This window comes from Papaver somniferum, chromosome 5, assembly GCF_003573695.1.
Source record: "Papaver somniferum cultivar HN1 chromosome 5, ASM357369v1, whole genome shotgun sequence".
Lineage (NCBI taxonomy): Eukaryota > Viridiplantae > Streptophyta > Magnoliopsida > Ranunculales > Papaveraceae > Papaver > Papaver somniferum.
The window spans coordinates 35,121,482-35,147,656 of record NC_039362.1 but is presented as its reverse complement, the minus strand read 5'-3'; the positions used below and the strand labels follow the sequence as shown (position 1 = coordinate 35,147,656).

Sequence of the window (26,175 nt, the reverse complement as noted above, 5' to 3'; positions counted from 1 at the left end):
GTAAATTTCACTTCTCGGGTTCGGCCGGGAAAGGTTTGCAAGGTATTGTTGGAATCTTGCAACAATGAACAACACGTTAAATGTATCAAAAATAATATGTAAAGAACTAATGCGAAACAATTCTACCGAAATAACTTGACGAGGGCAGAATCACAGGTTCAACAAGTTGTCCTTAACACATTAGTTCGCGGGTATACTCGAGTTGAGTAATGCTAAACCCCTCACAGCGATGATCTGTCCAGGATAAGACTGCCTGATATAACTTGAGTTAGCACAACGCAAGTTACCCTCTCTTCGATCTCAGCAACGGGGATCGAAGTAAAAACATATGGAGAAAACCTTAGAATAAAAGAAGAATTTTCGGTGTATTTGTAAACAAAATTTCGATTTGTATTTATAGGATGAAATACTTGCAAATCAAGTTAGGTTTTGGTCTTCTTCAAAAACAAGTAAACCCCATAAATAAAACTCTTTAGAAAATATTTTTGGAATTAATATCCTAAAGAAACTCGCCAAAATTAAATCCGTGTAGAAAAGGGACTTGGTGCATGGCTTACGCGCATATCGCATGGGTAAAAATATGTATTTTTGCCCACCCTTTCCACCCACATTGTTTTACAACATATCCATAAGAATATGGTTACATAGTGGAGCTCCTTCTCTTTTATACCCAATGTGGGACTAAAGAGAGATTCATTCACTCATAAAATGAGCAAGTATCCTTGGACCCATAGGTCACTAGATCAAACCACACCAAGACCAAAACATTTTTTTTTATTAAAACTCATTTTTCTCCAACAATCCCCCACATGAATGAAATCTCGGAAAACGAAAAAATCAGAGTAAGGAAAATAACATTTAGGCAAAGGTGTTCATGAGGTCTTGAATCCTTACTTAGTGAGAAGTTACCGGAACTACTCTAAACAGTGAACGCTGTCTTGAACTGATAGCGTTGGTGTAGTTCAAACAACCACGCATGATATCCTCCTGTTGCTAAGTTCGTGCCGTTTTGTCCATTTTGGCCCTGGACATATCCTGTTTCTCAGAATGCTCTAAGAATTGGCTCATTCTCATAGGAAGCGACCCACTTCCTCATTCAGATAGGTGAGTTCCATCAAGTGTTTACTGCTACACCCCACTTCAATCTTAAATTGAAACTATAGAACTCATTAAGACTTAATTAAAAGTCATCCTCCACATGCAGTCACACTATCACATCAACACCATAGGGAAGGGACAGATAATAAATTATCTGATAGTGTTTACCTTTACTACCACAAATTAGTTGTCTCATTCGAAACCTTGATCTTGGAATCTCCAGTCAGCAAGGTTGAGTATCCTTCATGGCAAGTTTAATTATTTGAGCCTAAGCCCCATCCCCTTCGATGCTTTACTAACTATCTCCTTGGACAAACCTTTCTCAAAGGGTCCGCGATATTCTCCTTGGACTGCGTCCAATCTATGGATAACGCCTGTTGAGATTAGTGTTTCAAATATCATGTCTTCTACGAATATGTATAGACTTTCCATTGTAGAAGCTACTCTTAGCTCTACCTATCGCAGATTTGCTGTCACAGTGTATAGATATAGCTGGCACAGGCCTATGACAGAGAGTAATATCTTCTAAAAAGTTTCTTACCCACCGCCTCCTCTCTCCTTCTTTATCTAACGCAATAACTCCGATTCCATAATAGAACGAGCTATACATGTCTGTTTGGAAATCTTCCAAGATACAGACGCACCTGCTAGAGTGAATACATATCCACTCGTAGACTTAGACTCCTCTGATCTGTATCCAGTTTGCATCGCAAAATCCCTCAAGGACGGCCGGATACCCTTCGTAATTCAAACAAAGGTCATTGTGTACTTCAAGTACTTTAGCACTCTATTAAGTGCATCCCAATGTTTCTGCCCTGGATTACAAGTATACCTGCTTAACCTACTCACAGCATAAGCAATGTCTGGTCTCGTACAATTCATCAAATACATCAGACTTCCTATGACTCTTGAGTATTCAAGTTGGTTAACACCTACACCCTTATTCTTCATGAGTTTGCAAGAATCATATGGAGTGCAAACAGGTTTACAGTCAAACTGATTATATTTCTTAAGTATGGATTCAACATAATGAGACTGACTCAGACTATAGCCATTAGAAGTTTTTCTAATCTTCATCCCTAATATGACATCAGCGGGGCCTAAGTCTTTCATGTCAAAGTTCTCATTCAACATTTTCTTAGTGGTATTAATAACATCCATGTTTGTACCTAGTATAAGCATATCATCAACATACAAGCATACAATCACACAGGCATCCTTGACAAGTTTAGTATAAAACACTTATCAGATTCATTAATTCTAAAACCACTAGAAATCATCACATGATCAAATTTCTCATGCCACTGTTTAGGTGCTTGTTTCAATCCATACAAAGATTTCTTCAGTTTACAAACCTTCTTCTCACAACCTTTAACTACAAATCCTTCGGGTTGTTCCATATAAATTTCTTCATCTAATTCACCATTCAAAACGCTGTCTTTACATCCATTTGATGTATCTGTAGGTTATGGACAGAAGCTATAGCAATTAACATCCTAATGGAGCTAATTCTACTTACTGGTGAATATGTCAAAGAAGTCTATACCTTCTATCTGTTTATAGCCTTTCGCTACCAACCTAGCCTTGTATTTTTCAATAGTTCCATTTATATTACGTTTTCTCTTGAAAATCCATTTACAACCTATGGCCTTAGACCCTGGAGGTAAATCTACAAGTTCAAAAGTACCGTTTTCTCGAATGGAATCCATTTCACTAATTGAAGCTTCTTTCCACCACGGAGCTTCAGGACAAGTCATGGCTTCTTTAAGTCTGAGGATCAGACTCGGCTAGGTATGTAATGCAACCAGGATAGGTTTTCATAGTTTTAACCCTTTTACCTCTTCTAGGTTCTATTTCTGGTTCATCTTCCTCTAAAGGTAATGACTGACTGGATGTTAAATTCTAGGGGATCATCTAAACATCTCTTTCGAGAATCACGTTTCATAGGAAAAACATTCTCAAAGAACTCAGCATCCCTAGACTCCATGATAGTATTCAACCCTATGTCAGAAATTTCAGAACTCACAACCATAAACCTATGAGCACTAGAATGCTCAGGATACCCTACAATCAACGGTTTTGGGTCCTATCTTATTTGTCTTAGGAGGAGGGATGGCCACCTTTGCCAAGCACCCCCACACTTTGAAGTAATCATAAGATGGTTGTTTACTTTCCATAACTCATATGGACTTTTCTGATCCTTTAAAGGGTACTCTGTTCAGGATGTAATTGGCTGAGAGGATAGCCTCCCCCCACAAATTCGAAGGTAATCCTGAACTAATCAACATGGCATTCATCATATCCTTAAGGGTACGGTTCTTTCGTTCAGCTACACCATTGGATTGAGGTGAATAAGGGGCTGTAGTTTTCATGTATTATCCCATGTTCTTCACAGAAATCTCCAATAGGAATTAGATACTCACCACCACGGTCAGACCTAAAAGTTTTAATGGTAGCATTCAATTGGTTTTCAACTTCACGTTTATATATCTTAAAGGCTTCTAAGGCATTGTCCTTCCCTCTAAGCAAATAAACCTGACAGTACCTCGTACAATCATCTATAAAAGTGACAAACCATTTCTTACCACCTCTAGTTTGAACTGACTTCATGTCAACTACGTCTGAATGAATCAATTCTAAGGGTTTAGTGTTTCTCTGGACATTCTTCCTGAATGATTTCTTAGCATGCTTAGATTCTACGCAAATCTCACACTTATAACTTTTAAAGTGAATTTGGGTATGCAGCCTACGCTAGCCAGTTTATGCATTGATTTGTAATTTACATGACCAAGTCTACCATGCCAAACATTCGATGACACACACATGTAAGCAGAAGAATCATTCAATTTCACTTCAGGACAGGTTACATTAAGTTTGTAAAGACCCCAGTCTTATAACCCTTACCCACATAATCATTGCCCTTAGTTACTATAAGTTTTTCAGACTCAATTAAAACTTTAAAACCCTTATCATCTAAAACAGAACAAGAAACAAGATTTTTGCAGATGTCTGGAACATGAAGAACTTCATTCCATGTGAGAGTCTTTCCAGATGTGAGCTTCAGACCGACCTTTCCTTTTCCTGCAACCTCTGATGTAGATGAGTTACCCATATAGAGTTTCTCGCCTTCCCCTACCTTCTGGTAGGAGGTGAACAGGTTTCTATTCCCACAAACATGCTTGGTAGCTCCAGAGTCTACCCACCAGTCCATCACATTGGTCACCAAATTAACTTCAGACACTACAACAGAAAACTCGTCTTTGTTCTTTTCAACCAAGTTAGCATTATTCTTCTTGTCCTTACGTTGTCTACAGTGAAATTCCATATGACCAGTGTTTCCACACACCCAACAAGGACCCTTAATTTTAATAATGCTCGATTCTGGTTTACGAACATACCTTTCTTGTTAGGTCCATGCTTCGAGTTGCGATTGTTATTGTCACCTTTTCCATCTTTGGATGACTTGTGTTCAGACATATGAGCTTTGTTCGCCATGTCCCTTGCAGATGACACGTTCTTGTCTTTGGTGCACAACATCTCTTCCACTTGAATCTTCTTTCCCAATTCAACCATGTTGATCTCGCCAGTTTCATGTCTCAGCTTTTTCTTGTACTCCGACCAAGAAGATGGTAACTTCTCAATCACCGCAGATACTTGAAACGTCTCATCAGTGACCATACCTTCAGCAAGAATCTCATTAATGATTTTTTGAAATTCGAGGAATTAATCAACAACATGCTTATCATTCGTCATCTTGAAGTCCATAAATTTCGCCACCAGAAATTTCTTGCTCCCTGCAGTCTCAGCTTGGTACTTCGCTTCTAACGCAGTCCACAAATAATAAGCACTGAAATTATCTTTAGTGTTGTAAAAATCATACATCGCATCTTCCAAACCATTCATGATATGATTTTTAGCCAGAAAATTTGACCTCTTGTTATACGCGAGCTCCTCCTCGTTCAAAACTTCAGCATTCATCAATTCTTCAGTTGGAACAAGTACATAATCCATTTCATGATGGCTCAGATAAAACAACATCTTTGATTGCCATCTTTTGAAATCCTTTCCGTTAAACTTCTGTGGTTTTTCAACGTCGTTCTTTCCCATTGTTACAATGAGCTAATGTGTTAAGATTGTTGGAATCTTGCAACAATGAACAACACGTTAAATGTATCAAAAATAATATGTAAAGAACTAATGCGAAACAATTCTACCGAAATAACTTGACGAGGACAGAATCACATTATTATATTATTATATTATCTAAAATCAATTATTTTTTGAATAATTTGCGCTTAATTGTAAGCAAGAAATAATTCTCCCCAAACTGATCACCACGGTCATTGCCATAGACTTTTTCCTTCATACTTTGTTTTTTTCATCTTATTCAACATGATAAGAACTTTAATGCGACTTGGCCTTTAATTTTTAGTCCATTTTGCTGGCACATGCCTTGGACTATTGTCCTTCATGCCCTCCATCAAGCACGTCACTAAGTGTGTAATGATTTTATGCTTGACTAAGATAACCAATCATACACTTCATGTGGCGCGTGTCTATTTATGCAAAAACCACTCAGGAACTTGTTTCTCTGAATGCGGGAACCAAGTGTAAACTCTCTATATTTATGCTAATTGCATACCCGAACCAAACACTTATGATTTTTCTTTGCTTAACTCTCTAAAGCAAAACTATTAGTTTGCATAACCCACTCAAACATATATGACTAACTATCCTTCGGATATAACATAGCTAACCTTTTAGTTGTCCTTACACTTTGCCTTCAAAGCCAATATGTCTCTAACTATTCCTTTGACCCGCATCGCTACATTTCTTGGAAATAGTGTTCCCTTTCCCAAGGCCATGAGTTCTACCCAACTCATGTTTGCTAATGGAATAATTTCCTTTCTTGATGCGCGCTGCTCGCACTGTTGTTGCCTATTCGCTGTTGTACAATATTATAATCCCCAAACAACAATATCATTATTTCATCAACTATGACCCCTATCATATGGTTTGCTAATTAGCTTTCATATGTCTTAATACTGCAAACATTAGGTTTAGATATGCTACGCATCACTTCCCCATGAACCAGCTTTACATTGTGGTAGGCTCGAAAACCTACAATAATAATTAGAGCTGGCAAACAAGCCAAAACCCGCGGGTTAGCTCGGACCGGCCCGCAAAAAGTCCGTGCCCGGCTCGGCTGGTTTCTAAACAAGCCGGGTTAGGGTTGGAGAAATGATGGCTTGTGGAAAAACGGGTTAACCCGGACCGGACCGTAAATCCGCGGGTTCAACCTGTAATCCGTATACAGTAATGAGTTTCACTTAATTTCTACCGTTAGATTATCTTGGATTAATCACGTTCGTTTGTTTAAGATATAAAAGCCAAAAACCCTAAGGAAGATTTCATTTCTTCTTCCTCTTTTCTTTCTTATCCACTTTCTCTTCACCGCCTCCATCTTTGTTCCACACTTCACAGGGTTTTGCTAGTGCTCCCTAGAGGTTGAAGATAATCAGATCGACTGTAAGAGTTGATCTAAAGTTTGATTTTGAACTCGGTTCAAGGTGGATCTGTGACTGTGAGATAGTAAAGCGAATCTGAGAAGAAAGTAGAGTTTATTGTTAGGGGTTTGGAACTTTGGATTATGGAATTACAGGGTTTTGATTATTATTTGAATTTCCGTTGGATTTACAGAGAAGGGATGAAGAAGTTTGGGTTTGTTGCTGCTACAGCCTACCGATGAATCAGCGGACAGGGATGCATGCAATTGTAATGAAAAATCATTCAAACAACTGAAAACGGTAACTGGTTCACAGATCTTCTAGAGATTCTTATGTTTATAATTGATTACTTCTATGATTGTTCTTCAATTTATTGTATTTGGTGTTTAATTTTCTGTTTTCACTCTTCTACAGGAAAGCACCAGTTTTTGTACAACGGATGTTTGTGTAAATGACCCGGAGAGTTTGGTTGGTTGGAATCATTCGATTGATTGAAAACTAGTGGTTTATATTGAATTGAATAAAATTTGTGGAATTGAGGAAATTGTTATTTAGGGGAGTTCTGTTTTTTTGTGAATTTTTAGATATTTTGTTGGATTTTGTCGAATTGAGAATTTGATGCAGAGTAAAAATTGAGGTTGAAGAATTTAGGGGCGGAAATCATAGGGATAAGTCTCAATTTCTGATTGAATTGATTTTTGTAGGACTTTTGAGATGAATTGATTTAAGTAATTGGAGGTTGTAACCAACCTAGTGGTAATGCTCAAGGCACTGATGGTTAGAGACGGTTGATGACAGTAAATAAGAGGAAATGGTTGAGCTTGGTTATCGTTGTTTGATGGAAGAAGATGGAGGCAGTTGAGAAATGGGTTTATCATGGATCATGGTGGTGAGTCCGGAGACGTTAAAGAACTCAAGTGGAAAAATTGTTTTTATTCTCCATATATGTTTTAGATTAATTCTTGTAATTAATTTACATCTTGCAATTTGTCACAAATTAAGTTTATTAAATTTAAATTTTATTTTTAATTAAACGAGCGGGTAACCTGTAAACCCGGAAGCTTTACCCGTTACGGGCGCGGGTTGAAGAAATGATCACCCGTGAGGAATTTCAACCCGCAGGTTTTGGCCCGTGTTAACCCGAATCCGTGTAATCCGTAACAAGCCAGCCCCAGCCCGCTCGTTTGCCAGCTCTAATAATAATACTGCAAGTGCACAATGTCTAACTAATAGAACAATGGCAAGTACAGGTCGTTCCCTCGAGGAGTGTGAAATACTCAACCAACTAATATCAAAAGTAACTAATCGACAAGATGATGTTTTAACGATTTTTCAGGAGTTTGGAACAAAATGATATAATATAAAAATGGGTTATTAAGGTTTTTGGTTTCCACCAATTAATTACGCAAACTCTACTAATCTTTAAAAATATATTCCATGCTTTTATTTCCAAATACTGTTTCTCCGCTATAGTTTTCTTCGCCTCATGGGTAGTGATTCTAAAGCATTACCTATCAATCCTTGCATACCACGTCTCGGGATTTAACCGAAGCACGAAATATCAATTCAAAAGCATAAATAATCAAGAAAATCACATAAACGATTAAACACCAAGCTTTGTGAAGAAAAAGTATTAATCAATCAAATTATTATTAAGCATATATCAATGTAGAGTTTTCACAATTAATTGGTTTCTACCTAAACCCTAACAAACAATCTAGCAAATCATGGAGAAAAGGAAATCAAAACAGCAAAACCCTCTTCTCTATAAACGGCCGTAGCTGCGCCTCACCGTTTCTCAAATAGTCACCCCCTTCTTATACACCTTCCTTTTCTTTTATTTCATTAATCAAAGTATCAAAATAAATTATTCTATGAAATATCTTGCATGCAAGTTGATGTCGTCATCAGTATCTTTCCTCAAATAGTATTGCCACCTCGTTCTTCCAATGAAATAATAAACTCCCCTTATTTCCAAAATCTCCCAAATGAAGAAAGAGTTATTTTATTTTAAAAATAGTCACGTGTAAATATTCCTCAATTAATTCTTCACATGACAAATAAATTATCTTTCTCGGTGGAATATATTTGTAATAAAGTAAGAAAGATAAAATAGTTCACATTTTCAGTTTCCATGTGCCAACCCCACTTTGATTTCAATTCCTTTGTTGCGTTTCTGCCTCGCCTCTGAAACAATTCTGTGCTGCTGATATATATGGAGATACCAGGCCAGCTACATTTTGTCATTTTTTGTCATTGTGGTTGGTGATATATGGAAATACCAGGCCAACCCATTTCATCATTGTGGTTGCTGATATATGGAAATACCAGGTCAACCCATTTCATCATTGTGGTTGCTGATATATGGAAATACCAGGCCAACCCGGCTGCTGATACATGGAAATATCAGGCCAGCATAATAAGTGATGTTGATATATAGAAATACCAGGCCAGCATAATAAGTGTTGCTGATATAGAAATACCAGGCCAGCATAGTAAATGCTGCTGATATATAGAAATACCAGGCCAGCATAATAAGCTGTTGATACATGGAAATACCAGGCCAGCATAATAAGTGCTGCTGATATATAGAAATACCAGGCCAACATATTTCATCATTGTGGTTGCTGATATATGGAAGTACCAGGCCAACCACATTTTTCCATTTTCGTCGCAAACACCATCAAGTCTCACATTTTGTTGTTTATTCGCTGGATAATCGAATTCACTTGTACTTTCTACAAAAGCACTAAAATAGTATTAGTAACTAAAATATTTTATCCTAGCTAATATAAACATGGCTAAAAAATGTAGCATTTACATGCTTATCACATTGAAAATAAAGAGGTAAGACTTTATAAACGAATACACCTTCATTCATTGCTTCTCTCACATAGAGATACCATGTACCATTACATGTTTGATCCACTGATCATATCGAAAGCTAAAACTTCATTAATAAGGAAAATTGCTTACACCAAAACAAAGTTTATACAAACTTGAAGACTCAAATAAAAGTCCGTACAACGAAACTCTACCCACAGATTTTGCAACGTTCATCAACTGAAACTAAATGAAACAAGTTCAGAAAACACTTCTATTTTCCAGCACCAAGTGTTTCCAATGGAGACAATAACATTCCCTCTTGTTTTAGCTTAGTTTCTTCCTTTTCCAGAGTGAGATACCAACTCACTGTGAGGTATCTTCCTTGTACCTCCACTTTGGCTTTCACGAGTCTTGCTAGAATGACTCCCATAATCATCCCCAACTGATGAAGTAAGTTGTTCCTTGAGTAAACAGATTTTAGCAAAATGTAAGCCTTTCAAATGAAGTATTCTCTATATTTCCGGGATGAAGGGAATAACTCTTCATCCATCGGCTCATGCTTTCTCCCACTGCCAGCAATTTTTTTCTTTCTTTTGGCCTTTCTATCACAGTTTTGCACATCTTCAATATGAGTGCAACCATTAAACGTTCTTACTACCTGAATGGTCATATGAACATCTTAAATTTTGCTCTTCTTGAGTTCAGTAGTGACCCAAGAACATGCACCAGACAGATGCTGTAACATTTGATCTTCTACACTCATGCGACACACTTCTTTCACCAATACAAGGAAGTTATCAGCATGGGCCTGTAGTATACCCGCTATCTTTAACCTATGTAAACTTTCCCTTGCGTACCAAGCACCATTGCTTAGAACTGACCGCTCAATACTTCTTTCATTCCTTCCCAATACATAAGATTGGTATAAGCAGCAGCTTCATCTTCTTGTAGCATAGTTATTCACCAGACCTTGGAATCACCACATATGTATTTGCCTACGAGAGTCGTTATTTGTTCTTCCATAATTCCATATGGTACAAAGTATGCCTCCACGTCATACAAGAAATTCTCAATTTCTCAAGCATTTCTGGAACCTATAAATATTCTCGGCTCAGGGACTCGATTAGAGCTTTCCCCATTGACATTTCCCCTCATAAACATTTTATATCACTGTTTGTATGAATAACCCATTCAATTCAGCAACTTCAGCATTTGTTTCACAATTCAACAAGACTGCATCAGAAACCTTGGTTTCTACTGGATATACCCTTTCATCGAATTATTTGAACCAATTTGACGTTCTTCCTTCAAGTAACTCTAGTCTTCCATTTTCTTCAGGAATAAGAGGAATATCTAGGTCATCAGCACTCATTTTCATGGTCATTTCACCAAGGTCGGAATACTCCTCTATTTGATTGAATGTACCCGACAATTCATTGTCGATCAACCGGCGATTATAACCTGTTTCTAATGCAATACCTGACTGTAATTCACTGATTACTTTCTCATATAAAGATAGCTTAAGAGAAAAATAAGCACATGAGTATTATCCAATAAATACACCCAAACTGTGTACCAAACACAGCTTTGATACCCAAATTGTCATACCGGAAAAATGCGCCTTGCAAATTTCTGGCGCAAAAGTAACCCGACGATACCGTGGTTCAGTGAATCAAGCTTCGCCCATAATACTTCAGCCTCACACAGTTATCAATTTCAGTGTGAAAACCCAACAATTTTGCAACGAAAGTTTTTAACCCTTATTTATTTTATATGTTCTTCTCAGATGTGTTCCAAAACACATTCAAATATTTCCATACATCACCGGCACAAATCATCCAACCAAGAACGCATAAAACATGACATAATTAACTTATTTTCCCACTTAGGGACTTACACAGGCTTGTTCCTCTTGCCTTTATCTCACACAATCTCCTATGCAAGCCTAAAGATTTTATAATGCCTTTACATTATTTATATAGCAGTTACAATGGCAAAAATATCGTGCACAAAGCTACATACGCATGAGACAACCATCTGTCCCATAAGACACTTCCACAACCGTCTATAACTGTGCCCACTGGCTAGTTTCTTTGTTTACTTCATCCAGCCTTCAACACCTGTCCCACAAAAATTATTAAACACTCACACAAGGTTATAAACTCCCGTTATAATCCTTCATACTTTCCCTGCATGTCTAGCCTGCGTGTAAATCCAAACACCAAGTTCTAGCCGTCATTTGAGCCATGTAGCGCCGCCATTGTGCATCGCTATGACATAGCCTATACTGAACTTGCTTGGACGTCTAAGATAATCCAAACTCATGCCAAAATGCCTTCCAACTGATGTCAATAATGCACTATGCCTATGCGCCATTTGCTTTACTTAGCAAATTGCTAGACAATAATGATGCATACACTTGCACTACTAACTTATATGCACTGTCCAAGCTTTGGACGTATGCATAGGCCAACTCTTGGCCTATTCCATGTTCTTGCATCATCCTTGAGCTGGCCAACTCAATTCCACGGGTATGCATCAACGCATGCTGTATTCGTCAATTAGCCTTGTCTTGCTTTCCTCAATGAAGCTTCATTGTATCAGCCAATATGTTTCATTGATTGGTCACTGACTTTGCAGTGTCGAATCATCATTGCGCATCACTGACCCTGCAGGGTTACGCTATCATTGCGCTTTACAGACTATGCAGTGCAACGCTATCATTTGAGTTTCACTGACTCGGACAGCTATGCCGCCGTTTCGCGCCACTATAACACTTCACTGACCATACCAATAATACTAGGACACCACCAAACCAAGCCCTTTATCACCGAGTATTTGAATAAGCCCTTCTACTGATTTGATAAGAACCATTTTTTGCGGACTACTCAAAAATGGTGGGGGACTACTCTCCATTTTTTTGGGTGGATATTAGAAGTAATAATGAGCTACCCCTTACCTAAGTTTTTTTTAATACCAAACTTTCCCTTGGTAATTAAATTAGTTAGTGTTAGTATAATGATTAATTAGTGAGGTTAGATTAATTAATTGGGTGTTTTGAAAAGATTTTTTGAGAAGAAGGTTTTTTTTTTTTTTTAAGATGGTTGATTTCGAAATGTGGGTTTTGGGTACTTAGACGTAACCGAACTAAAAGTTCGGCTAGGAGAAAAAGGAAAAAAAGTTCGACGCAACCGAACTAAAAGTTCGGCTGGGAATTTTTTTTTGCGAGGTAACAGAACTTTTCTCTGAAAGAAAAAACTCCATTAAAGTTGAGTTCGGCTAGTTCGACAAACTGTTTCACATAATTCCTAGCCGAACTTCTCTTTGCAACTTCCATTTTCAACTCATTTTGATGATTACTACTCATTTTTCAACCAAGCAATGGGTTTGTGAATTTTTTTTTGAATCGAGACGATGAAGCGGAAAGAAGAGAAGAAAATGAACCCTCTAATAATAACGGATTTGTGAAAAATTAAAAATAATGAATTTGTTATGATTTTGATTTTGATTTTGTTTTGTTAATGATTTAGATTAGTTTATATATATGTATATATATGTGTATTTATTAGATTAGTTTTAATTTTAATTAGGTTAAGGGTAGGTTAGTCATTTCCACACTTTAAAATACCCCTTATAAGTATAGGGTAGACATTCCTATCACAAAATTGTCCCTCACCATTTTTGAGTAGTCCCCAAAAAATGGTTCTTTGAGAAGCCCCAGAATCTTCATTAATGTGCATTTAGCCCATTATGAAGCCCATTAAGATGATCATATTTTATCCAACGGAGTCGAGAGATATATTTCCCTCTCATCCATCTTCATGGAAAAACCCATTTTTACACGCTCAAAATTCACTTCATAATAACTGATTCGTAGGGTTTTTTGTTGTCATCAATTACTGTTGATGATTCTTTCGTGATATGGTGCAAACCCTTTACTTCAATGGCGATATCAGGCTTGGGTTTTTGCTGTAGAAGTCATTTTCTTTTTCGTTCTCCTCCTTATATGTACTGCATTCGCAAGGTATTTCACTATTTCTCCTTTTCTACTACCAATTTACACTCTGTTATCCTTAAATTAAATCCGAGGTATCATTATTTGGATTGATTTTCATTTGTTGTGATTTTATTTTTTTATTTATTTTTTTGGATGTTTTAGGTTAGAAAATGCTCAGTTATGGCTGTGGAAACAACCCTATCCGAACAAGAAGGTTTCTTCAATGATGATGATGCTGATAGTGAACTTACTTCTCATAAAACAGGTGAGTTTTAAAGCTTATTCCTTCTTCTGTTTTTCTTTTTTGGTGTTAATGCACTGGGGGCAAATGCCCTCCCATGACCTTTGCTGGCTTTAGAAGCCTTAATTGTTGTTGGTATTGGCGGGGGCAGCATAGGCCATGGTGGAAATCGGCCTCCTATGACCCGTGCTTGCTCCAGAATCGTTTTAATTGTTGTTGGAGGCAGCCTAGACCATGGAACAGTTGTCCTCCCATGACCTATGGTGGCCCCAGAAGCCTTTCAGGTATTGGTGGTACCCTTATGGCTCCCAGGGCCTTTTAGTTGTTGTTGTTGTTGGTTGGTGCCAGTGGTGGCGGAGCCAACAGAAGCCAAGAGGGCAATTGGGTTCTGGCGCCATAGCCTTTTTATTGTTGGTGGTGGTGGTGGCTGATTTTAGTGGCAGTTGTTAAGCCAGCATAAGCTGGAAATTGCCATGTCCCCCAAAACGGTTCTGTTGTTGGTGCTGGATATTGACTTACTGCTCCCTTCAGTTTTACTGTTCTTGGTGTTGATGTGTGTGTCTGAATACCTGAAGTATTGGTTTTCTTGAGTTTTTTTTTCTTTTTCTTTTTTGGCTATATTCTGATACGGATTTGAATGTTTTGGTATCGGAATAGTTAATGCTGGTGTTGTGGCACTGAAATGGAAGAAATGGAATGCTAAAGAACTTGGAATTACTTCTTCGATGATTTCGCAACCAACAAAAGTTGTTCTCAAGGAGTTGAAAAGAAAAGGTATGTAAATTCCACCTTTTGTGTTACACTGCTACTCCTTTATAATCATCTGAGCTTGTCAAACAAGCGATAGCAGTGGTATAAATAAATTTGCAAATGTAACTGTAGGATACGAGGTTTATCTAGTTGGAGGTTGTGTGAGGGATCTCATTTTGAAGCAAATTCCCAAGGATTTTGATATTATTACTTCGGCCGAGCTTAGACAGGTAGCTTACACTTTTCATGTTTAATACCTTGTTTTGGTACAAACACTTCAAATAATAAATCTGTGGTACTTTAATAGTTGGGATGACTATCTTCAACTTTTACTGCTATCTGTAGGTAGTGAAAACATTTTCACGGTGTGAAATAGTTGGACGAAGATTCCCTATCTGCCATGTGCACGTTGATGATACATTCATCGAGGTATGTCATCTGTTGTACTCAGTGGTTGGAATGATGATTCTTCTAAATTGCATTGACAAAATTGTGATTCTTGTGTATAACAGGTATCAAGTTTTAGCACCTCTGGTAGAAAAAAGTCCAGCTCTAGTGATTTTCTCAGAAAACCTCGTGGTTGCAGCGAGCAGGATTACCTTATCTGGAGGAATTGCATGAAACGGGATTTCACAATTAATGGGTAGTTGATTTTTGACATTTTCTGTATGAAGTTAGAGATAGCACATTTGTTTGTGTGTAGTGTAACTTTTGGTCTACATTGGTTCTAATTTTCATAGCGGATATGTGCAGGTTGATGCTTGATCCATATGCAAATGTTGTCTATGACTATATTGGAGGCATGGAAGATTTAAAAAAAGCTAAAGTGTGCATGTATCTTTATTAGTTTCTTCTGCCTTGAACTAGTACAGATCTAGTTGGTGGTTATGCTTTTCTCATCTTAGCTATTTTGCTCTGTAGGTTCGGACCGTGATACCTGCATATACTTCTTTTCAAGAGGATTGTGGTAAATATTTTATTTGATTTTTCCTTCTTTCACTGTTCATTAACAGTGGGTTTGATGTATTAATAATCACTGTCTCAATTACACCATGTTTTTTATACTCATATGTTACATATCTGCCAAAAGATTAGCACCTAATGTCAGTATCTTGATTTTCAAAGCTCGCATTCTGAGAGCAATCAGAATTGCAGCTCGCTTAGGGTTCCGTCTTACGAAGGAAACAGCATTTTCTCTGAAAGACTTGTCTTGCTCCATACTGAGACTTGACAAGGTGTTTATAGCACTTATTGTCGTTATTCTTACACTTCATATCTTCTCATGTAATAATAGTACCCAAGCTCATCCTCAAGTTATTCTTTTCAATGCCACAGACTAGGCACCTCATGGAAATGAATTACATGCTGGCATATGGATCCGCAGAAGCCTCTTTGAGGTTACTCTGGAAAGTTGGGCTCCTGGAGATACTACTGCCGGTTCAAGTATGGTTCTATTTCCTCATTTAAATGCGGGATCCATTGGGTATGTGTTAACCCAAGAGTATATGAGTAATATTTGACACTTGCTCCACACAGGCAGCATATTTTGTCTCCCAGGGTTTTCGGAGACGTGATAAGAGGTTGAACATGCTTTTGGTAAGTTCAAGTAAAATCCTACTTTTTTGGTCCGGTGTGGATATCTGCTCGGAGGAATCATTTACGTTGTGGAACTTGGAAATACAAATTCAAAGCTTAAATTATATCGCATCGTAGTCAAATTTAAATGGCTGAAGTGACGACGACGGCATACAATATTAGAAACACAGAGGCATTCATGCAGACACACACACGAACTTGGTGGCTAATACAATATTTTATACAACCATACTCTTCCTTAGTTTGGTTTGATGTTTTTTTTTGTCAATGATGATACACAACACATGTTTTTGTATATGCATATTGCAGGGCTGAAAACTTTGGGCATACAACTGTTATAACTATTTGATTATTTTTTTTCTGCAGTCATTATTTGCTAACCTGGATGCATTTTTGGCGCCTAACAGACCATGCCATCAGAGCTTATGGTAAGTAGTTTGACTGCTTGGCTTGCGCTTTCTGTACCCAGATCATAGTTTCTCATGTTATTTAAAGTAGTGGTACATACATATTTTTAACATTGGTAGGCTGTTAAATCTATTTTTCTGATTATTCGTATAGGATTGCGATGTTAGTTTTCCACAAAGCTTTAGCAGATAATCCTAAGGATCCCCTTGTAGTTGCCACATTTGCACTTGCAGTCCACAATGGTGGAAATTTACCAGAAGCGATAGACATAGCAAGGTCGATAACCAGACCACATGACAGTAATTTCAGTGAACTAGATACGCAGGATTTGGATTCTGACGAGAAACTAAAGATGGAGGTTATGGATCTTGCCAGTTTAGTGAAAGTTGCATTGAGACAGATGACGGACGAATCGTTTGTCTCTCAAGCAATGGCTCAGTACCCTCAAGCTCCATACTCTGATTTGGTTAGTACTCTTCTCTAGTGTTCAAGTTCAAACTTTGTTTTCTGTCTCTATATGTCTCACATTAGTGGGAGAAGGAAGAGACTTATTTGAACAACCAGTTTCTAAATGTAGATGGTTTTGTGTAATGTACGCAGGTAATTATCCCATTAGCATGCTATACGAGGGTGCTACGAATATTTGATTGTGTGAAAGGTAGTCAGAGGAAGGGATTTACACCTAGAAGGGGGAATAAAATTGATTACGAGTATTTAGCCATGGGAAAGCTCGAGGAAGTTCAATATGTATTTGCGAGGGTTGTGTTTGATACCATTTATCCTGCTTACCTAGATCAAAGACCAAAGACAAGGTATGCAGCTTAATGTTGGTTTCACGAAATGCAAAAAAAAAAAGAAAAAAAGAAAAAGAGAGAAGGTTATAACAGTTTTGTTCCGCAGCATCAACTGACAATTCATCCCTTTGTTCATTCTTATGAAATAAAATAATAAAAATTATTGGCACTTGTGTGTGAAACTTCACTTTGTTTTCATCTCTAACATCTAATAAAGGTTTGAGAAGTACCAAAATTCGATTTAAAATTGCATAATTTGAAAATTTGCAATTAGAGAACATATATCCTACAGAAGTAACAGAACCTTGCAATTAGAGAAGAGATATCCTACACAACATATTTCCTTCCACACAGATACAACAAGATCCAGTTCTCAATCAACTACAACAAGTTTGATGTATTCCTCACCAGAGATTGCTTTATCCATCATTCCTACGGGTGTAATTTCATTTAAAGCCCTACCATCGAGAAAAGGTTTTATCATATTCTTTGAGAACCCGCTAACCAAAGCCACACCTTTTTGCTGACCCAACACAGGAGTTGATGAAGAGTCTCGAAGGTTCCAAAACACCATCTCTGGCACATTCATGTATCCATTCTCCCTAAACTTATTCTGTATCACCTCGTAGTCAGTCTCCCAGTCATTAGCAGCTGAATCCAACCTCGACTCGTTGAACTCCATATCGCTAAAAACAAAAAGACGCTTTATCATCTGATCTTCCTTCAATTTCCCATCCACTGCAATTTTCAGTATCAAGTCGAACACCTTCTGGAAATCAGTTGATTCTCCCCAGGCCATCCGTTTAATGGATGTCGTCTTTGATCTCAAATCATCAGCTTCAATCTTGGGCAGTTGAGGTATTTCACTGAAAGTAATAACATGTCCTTTCCATGGTTCTTGGGTAATTTCTGATACTAACAAACCAAGAGCAACAGAGACATCCATTGGCGTTCCGTTCATACTACCAGATACATCACAGATTGCAAGACAGTCATTTAACTTTCCAATTTTTGACATATCATCCACCATTCTACGCCACTGCAGCTCTGCAATTGAAGGAAGATCAGATGATAAAGCGTCAATCAAAGAACCTATGATCTCATGAGGTAACAATGCACCAGCAGCAATCTTTGCCTCCCCTTTGTTAACACTCTCTAAATACTCATTAAACCTTTCTTGATCATGTTCTTCGAAGAATCTCTTGTACTTTTTCATAGCAACAGAAGAAACACGATTATACGGCAATGATTCCCACATCTGAGAGCTCATGTAAACTTCAGGCAATTCCAACACTTTCCGCAGAGGAACCAAGTATTCTTTCCTCAAACGGTCACGAAATCGATAAGCATAATGAGCCTCTTCAGTATTTTCATAGTCAGGATTCGAACTACGGGGAAAAATTCTTCTAGCAATACTTTCACATAAAAGAGTAGCCGTATCGAGGTTTTCATAGGATTTTATTTCGATCCTGGGTTGATTTCTTCTCTTGGGTTTACATTTTTCATTTTGATTGCTTTTTCTTGTCTTTAGTGGCTCTATAATTTTTTGCAAGCTTCCCTGATCTTGCTATGGAGTTAATCCGGTATTGGATATTTGTGTTCAGCTTATGCATTATGTTTTCGACTATATTGTCAATCCAGGCAGTATCGCCTAAAAGATATTCAGTCCATTCGGCAGTATTGCAGTATACACTAATTTCAGCTATGATTATCAATCAGTATGATATCCATTACCATCCCCTGTATCAGTATACACCCATGAGAAACTCAACGAGTTCACCGATTCCTAGCCTAGTCAAACTTCGAAGAATTCAAATTTGTTACTTTCCGCCTAATACACTCTGTGAGTTTAGCAACCCTCTTAACTATCCTAAAAATATGCAATTTACAGCTTGCAGAAAATATCCTTGTCAATATTTTGTTTATCATGACCCTTTCTTAAGGAAACAAGATATTTGGGGAATTAATATTTTATTCTCTAAACTTTTTATAAGAAATCTGTGTCCTTGTTTCTCAAAGAAAAAACAAACCCTAAACAATATCGTCTGCTATTTGGAGAAATGGAAAACGCTAATGTCAATGTTGGTGAGATAACTGAAGGACTGAGAGTGACTAATATCAAAAGAGAGAGATCTGCCATTGGTTCTGCTAGAAATCTTAATCAGGCGGCTGATGCTTGGTCTAATAGTCTTATTGGCAAGCTTAAGACTACAGATCACGAAATTGAAGTCTCAGATATCAAAGATGAACTGAACCTGTTGTGGAAGAATTATAGGAAACGAGAAACCAGGGTTGTAGGCAAATATCTTTTTGTCTTCAAATTTAATTCTCAGAAAGATATGAAGGATGTGCTCAAAAAATCTCCTTGGAACGTTCAAAGAAGCTTGTTGGCTCTGCAGGAATACACAACTGATAAAGCTTATAATGATTACGTCTTCGATAAGCAAGAATGGACCGTACAATTCAAAGGACTCCAGTTAGAGCATCATCATGTAGCTGTTGTGAATGAAGCAATTGAAGATCTAGGAAGGAAGATTTCGACTCATCCTAAAAACTGTAGGCCGAGATCTGGAAATATGATCACAGTACGTGTAGAGATGGAGCTGTCAAAACCCTTGAAGAGAGGAGAATGGTGGAATACAAATGCTGGAGCACCAGTTTGGATAAGATATCACTGGGTTAAGCAACCGCATAGCCTTTGTGATACTTTTTATATAGTGGATCATGATGACGCGACATGTGAAGAAATTGGAGAGATTTTGAAGGAAAGGGCAATGACTCAAGAGGAATATGAGGAGCACTGTCGAGCTAAGAATCAAGAAAGACAATCCGATGCAGAGAATGTTGGAGAAAATCAGGACAATGATTATATCCATGATGGTGAGAATGCTGAAGGTACAACTGAAGCTGAAGGGGAGCGCACTTCTAAGAGAGCTAGGAATCAATCTGCACAAACAAATGGTTCGAATCTTCAATTCAAGGACCCATTTTGGCTGTTCATGGTGGGGATTTAAATGACAATGTGATCATAAATACTCATGCTGACTTTATGGTTGGAGTTGAAATGATTGCAAACAATATTAATGCTGCAGACACAAATACAAATGCCATGCAAAATCAAGGAAGCCATGCAATTACGGTAAAAAAATTCTCTTCTCCCTACGTCTACTATAATCCTTGCTCTATTTTCTTATTCTTAAAAATTATTTTTTTCGATAGTGTTTATTATTTGCATATTGAGACCCAGAATAAACCTCAAATTTCTTCTAGAACTTACAGCAGCCACATTACTTTTGATAAAGATTTTGGAAAATTTATATTGCTAGCTGATATGAGGATTTTAGCATGGAACTGTCAAGTTTTTCTTTAAAAAGTCACTAGAAATCATTTGCATGATCTTATCTTTAGGGACAATCCTGATGTTATTTTCATTAGTGAGACTAAAATAGGCCTAGAAAAAGTGACCAAACTAGTTAAACCTTATAAATTTCCAAACCAAAAACTTATTTCTTCAGTAGGAAAAGCAGGTGGTACAATATTGTTATGGAAAGATGGTTTTCAATTTAAAGTTGTGAATGCAGACACTTGGATATTTAATTGTCTAGTTACAGATGATCCTTCAAAGCCTGAGTGGTTATTAACATGCATGTATGGCTCTCCCTATCCGCACAATAAAGAGAAGCAATGGGGGTATATCAGAGACTTAAGTTACCAAGTAAATCAACCGTGGGTTGTGATGGGTGACTTGAATCTGACTTTTGAACATGACTCAAGAGCTGCAGTTCTTCATACTTATTCTTCAAATACTTCTTTCACTTCTTCATCCAGAGATTCTCCTTATGTCAACATGATATTTGAAGCTGGTCTTGAGGATATGGGTTACATAGGCAGATCTTTCACTTGGTCGAGTAATATTCATGGTACTGGAATTCGTCGTTCAAGGTTGGACAGGGCTTTATCGAATGAAGAGTGGGTTCTTTTTTTTTTTCAGATGCAAAACTTATGCATTTACCGCAGTTGGGGTCTGACCATTGACCTATATTGCTTTATACTTCTTATTCAGATGGTGATAAGAAAAGGAATTGGAAGTACTTCTAATGTTATGAACGTGATGAAACTTTGAAAGCTGAAATTATTGCTGCTTGGGATCAACCAGTGTCAGGTTCACATTCTTTTCAACTATCCAAAAAGCTAATCTTTGCTAGACAGTTCATCTCAAAGTGGAACAAGGAAAAGTTTGGGAATATCCACAGCAACATACATCTGCTTCATGATCAATTAGAACAACTACAACAAAATAGTCAGCATAATCAAAACAATGACCAAGTGCTTGAAGTTGAGAAGCAGATAGAACATTGGCAGCACATACAAAATGAATTTTGGGGACAGAAGTCAAGGGACAAATATTATATGGAAATGGATAGAAATAAAAAATTTCACCACACAAATGCTAATCGAAGAAGTCAAGGAATCACGTTGCTGCTTTAAAAGATAGTACTGGTAATTGGTGCACTACAAGAATTGAGCTGGAAAACTTGTTGGTTACACATTACAGTGACATTCATACAATATCAAATCCAGAAAGAAATGAAGATATATTAAGCTGCATTCCACAGTCAATATCAGAAGAAGATAATCAAATGCTCATTAGCATTCCTACTGCAGAAGAGATTCTAAAAACTTTGAGAAGTATGAAGCCTTGGAAAGCCCCTGGACCAGATGGTTTTCCACCTGGTTTTTTTCAATCTCATTGGGATATATTTGGTCACAATATGATCCAGAGTGTGCAACTATTCTTTCAAACAGGGTTTCTTCTTAAGAAATTAAATGAGACTAATATCTCTTTGATTCCTAAGACAAAAAACAAGCAATTTCCATCTGACTTGAGGCCAATTGCTTTATGTAATACTTCATACAAAGTCATCTCCAAAATACTTGCTACAAGAATGAAGAAGATTATGAATAAGATTATCTCTCCACTATAAGCAGCTTATGTACCAGGCAGGAAGATTTCTGATAACATCCAATTAGCACAAGAGATTATTCACACAATGTAAAGGAAAAAAGAAGATAAACATACTCTTGCTCTTAAGCTGGATATGTCAAAGGCCTTTGATAGTGTTGAATGGCCTTTTTTCATGGATATTATGGAAAAAATGGGCTTCTGTGAAGTTTTTTGCAAACTAATCATGCAATGTATTGGGACAACTAAAATCTCAATATTGCTAAATGGAGTACCATGTAATTACTATACACCTTCAAGGGGGATTAGACAGGGGGATCCATTATCCCCATATCTTTTCATCATCCTTATGGAAGCCTTTTCAAGACAGTTATTAGAAGCAGAACAGAAGGGTCAAATAGAAGGAATAAAAATTGTTGCAGGAGCCCCTGTCATCTCCCACTTACTATTTGCAGATGATTGTTTACTCTTCACTACAGCTGACTTGCATAATGTCAACAATTTGCTTCAGATTATTGATAGTTTTGGTGATGCCTCTGGACAACTGGTGAATTTCAATAAATCAAGTGTTTACTTCAGTGCTAAAGTTCCTAATAGATTCTGCAGACTGTTATCTAGAAGGCTGAAAGTGCAAAGAATGAATCCCAATGAAAAGTACCTTGGTATTCCACTTATCATGAAAAAGAAGAAAACTGAATGTTTTTCATACTTGGTTGAAAAAGTTAAAGGAAGACTATCTACATGGAATGGTAAGACAATGACACAATGTGGAAAATCTTTAATGATCAAAACTGTGACAAATACAATACCATCCTACTCAATGAGTTGTTTACAAATTCCAGTTGATACTATCAATCAAATGGAGGCTCTTCAAAGGGATTTCTGGTGGGGATTTACTGAAAAGAGAGGCACTTACATCACCTCTTGGAAATCTTTAGGCAGGCATAAAAATGTTGGTGGACAAGGTTTTAGAGATCTAAGAGTCTTAAATCAAGTATTACTTTTCAAGGCTGTTTGGAGGTTATGCACTAATTCTGAAGAACCATGGGCTAAAGCAATTCAAGCTAAGTACTTCCCAGCAACCAATCTACTACATGTTAGTCCAAAAAATGAATGTTCTTGGTCATGGAGAGGGTTGCAACATAATATTTCCTTATTAAAAGCAAACAACTGTTGGAGAGTAGGAATGGGAAATAAGATAAAAATCTGGTTGGATGTTTGGATAATAGGATTGGATAATCCACCAAGTCCAAGAGCAGATATAAATGATATTGAAGATTATATATGGGTTATGGAGCTTTTAAACTCAATGGGACAGAATGGAACTTACAGTTACTTCAACACCTCTTTGATCAGCAAATAGTAGATTTAATATTACAAATGAGGATTTATCCAATGCTGGATGACAAGCTGATGTGGGAACTTACAAGACATGGGGGTTTCACCTTGAAGTCTGCATATAACAAGTTGCATGAGGAAAGCTTGGGGGATGTTCAGGTCTCAACTGATATTCAAGGTTCTACTGCCAAATGGAAAGATTTATGGGAAGTGAATACTTGGCCAAGGGTCAAGCATTTCTTTTGGAAATGTTTGTCAGATATCCTTCCCACTAGAGAGAGACTTGAAAGAACCTGTGGTTATATTAACCAACAATTCCCTATGTTCAATCAGTTTGATGAAAGCACAATGCACATCTTATTCTTATGCACTTATTCAAGGGCTGTCTGGATGGAAGTCCCAGGTGGAAGTGTTTTTCTACAGGGGCCTCATACTTCTATTGTTGAAATCTTTCAGAGATGGCTCCAACAAGATAAGCAGAATAATTCAGAAGACAGTTGGATTAACCTGGCTATGGTGGTTGCCTGGAGTATATGGAATGACAGATGTGAGACTGTCTTCCAAAGCAAAAAACCTGAACCAAGAGATACTGCTAGAAAATCTATTAGCTTTGCTAGTTATATTGACAGATTGCATAAAATTACTGCCCATAACCAGCAGTTATCTTATAACAATCTTCAGTCTGGTGCAGTTTGGTCTCCACCCAAGTTGCCATTCTTAACTGTCAATTGTGATGGTTCTTTTGACTCTAACACAGGACTAACTGGAACTTCTTGTATTTTGCGTGATTTTGCAGGTACTTGGAGAGGATGCACAACAAAATGCTATGCAGGAATAAGAGATGTTGAGAAAGCTGAATGTCTGGCGCTTCTCGATGATGTCAGATGGAGTAAAGAGATGCAGCTTACAGATGTGATACTCGAAACTGATCTAAAGAATATTGCAGATTACATTAACAAAGCATCACCAGTTATAGCATGGTAAAATGAAGGCATTTTGCTTGATGTTTTAGTAGTTTTAAAGTCTTTTCATGGCTGGGAATGCAAGTACATTCCTAGACTTTGTAATAAAGCAGCGGATAAGCTTGCCAAGTTTAGTAGAAGGTCTAGAGTAAGTCAGGTCTGGTCAGTTAATCCTCCTAGTATTATAGAGGAACAATTATTGTTGAATAACCTAAACTCCTTATCTTAATAAAATTCCATTTGTTTGCAGCAAAAAAAAAAGAGTAGCCGTATCGAAGCAAGAATCTAAAGAAGGACACCATTTGGAAGCTAAACTAATCTTACCGGTCTCACCGGAATTCAAATACTTCAAATCGGAAATTAAAAACTCGGCAAAAAGATCAGATACTTTATCATGCAAGTTCTTATACTCGGTATCTTTTCCATACCTCTCTAGTGCTCTTTTCGAAAACTCAATCGCCTTTTCCTTCCTACTCTTCTGCTTCTTTGGCTTAACCTCATCGGAATCCGGTACCGCCTTCTTCTGAATTGGATACCTCCTATATACCGCTGTCACATTCTTCTGATTTGGATTCCTACGGACACGTTTCCGAGTCTCTGGATCAACTGGATAATTATACTTCTCAGTCTGCCATTCGGTTTTTCTTTTATTTCGGATATCAATCCCTTCACGCAATCTAAACAGAAGCTCTGGTAAATCCTTGAAATACCCAAAATCGTCCATAGCTTTGAGATTAATAGCTAGGGTTTCGGGATGATTCTTATGAAGCCATAACGCGGCGGCATAAAACCCTTCTTTATCAGATTTACCAATTCCTCTAACACCTCTGAATTTACATATCAACTTCAATGTTGTTAAGGAATCATGTTTCCAAGCTAATGGGCTACGCTTTCGGGTGGCGTATCAGGGACGACATGGAAGAATAAATCAAGTAATGGATTACCACTTGAGACATATGTTGTTGATCCATTCTATGTCAATCCTCTTAGATGAGATGAAGAATTTGTGTTTAGATTGTTGAAATTTGAAACCATTAGATCCATAAAAGTTGAAGCAGGAGTCGAATCAGCCACTGCTGGATCATCTGGTTTTGAGATTTGGGGATCATACCGATTTTTTTTTGGTGAAGTTTGGCGGTGAATTGATGGAGGACCAATGAGTTCAAATTGAGAAACAACAGAGGACGAAGAAGAAGAATCAGTGGAAACAGCCATGGAGAATTTGAAAAATCTGCGAATTTACTAGGGTTTTGTTTTGTTCTTGATGTATCTACAACGTGGTGGCAACTGCGCCGGTGTTTTTATATAGGAGAAGGGTCTAATATTACTTGGGATCCAAGGAAGGAAGGTAGTTTAGGAAAAGAGTTTGGGATCCGAGGAAGGCTTAGGCTTAGTTTGGGATTGACGCGGATTTTACAAAAGGACTTTTCTGGTGTGCATTGTTGTGTTGTGCTGTGAGAAAAAAACAGTTAGACGTTTGGTAAAATATTAATTAAAGTTAAAGCTAATTAAAAAAACAATCAAAATGTGTTTGGTAAAATATCATATTCAACCATTGTTGTTGTAGCAAATGATAAAAACAGACATATATTTGAAAATAGTTTTGTTCAATTTTATTAGGTTTAAAAACAATTAATTTTTTTACTATTAAATATAAACATAAACATATATAAATTAAATTTACTTAACCACTTT

General features: G+C 37.3%; 1 protein-coding gene and 1 pseudogene across 1 annotated transcript; one reads left to right on the top strand and one right to left on the bottom strand.

Moving 5' to 3' along the window:
- Positions 1 to 13,237: 13,237 nt before the first annotated feature.
- On the top strand, positions 13,238 to 17,386 carry LOC113281371. The gene is made up of 14 exons (XM_026530083.1): positions 13,238 to 13,455; positions 13,591 to 13,693; positions 14,327 to 14,443; positions 14,552 to 14,649; positions 14,765 to 14,848; positions 14,932 to 15,062; positions 15,173 to 15,245; positions 15,341 to 15,386; positions 15,545 to 15,654; positions 15,755 to 15,862; positions 15,956 to 16,015; positions 16,382 to 16,443; positions 16,577 to 16,889; positions 17,024 to 17,386. Exons 1-14 carry the CDS (start codon positions 13,375 to 13,377, stop codon positions 17,246 to 17,248), a joined length of 1,611 nt encoding a protein of 536 aa, XP_026385868.1. The 5' UTR covers positions 13,238 to 13,374; the 3' UTR covers positions 17,249 to 17,386.
- Positions 17,387 to 17,590: 204 nt separating this feature from the next.
- Positions 17,591 to 25,695, bottom strand: LOC113278942 (annotated as a pseudogene).
- Between the last annotated feature and the right edge of the window lie 480 nt (positions 25,696 to 26,175).

Bases quoted from the DNA above. Each gene is read 5' to 3' on its own strand.
- LOC113281371 (XM_026530083.1), top strand. From the start codon at position 13,375: ATGGCGATATCAGGCTTGGGTTTTTGCTGTAGAAGTCATTTTCTTTTT. The intron at 13,694-14,326 runs GTGAGTTTTAAA...GTATCGGAATAG, and splicing joins ACTTACTTCTCATAAAACAG to TTAATGCTGGTGTTGTGGCA. The intron at 14,849-14,931 runs GTATGTCATCTG...TGTGTATAACAG, and splicing joins TTGATGATACATTCATCGAG to GTATCAAGTTTTAGCACCTC.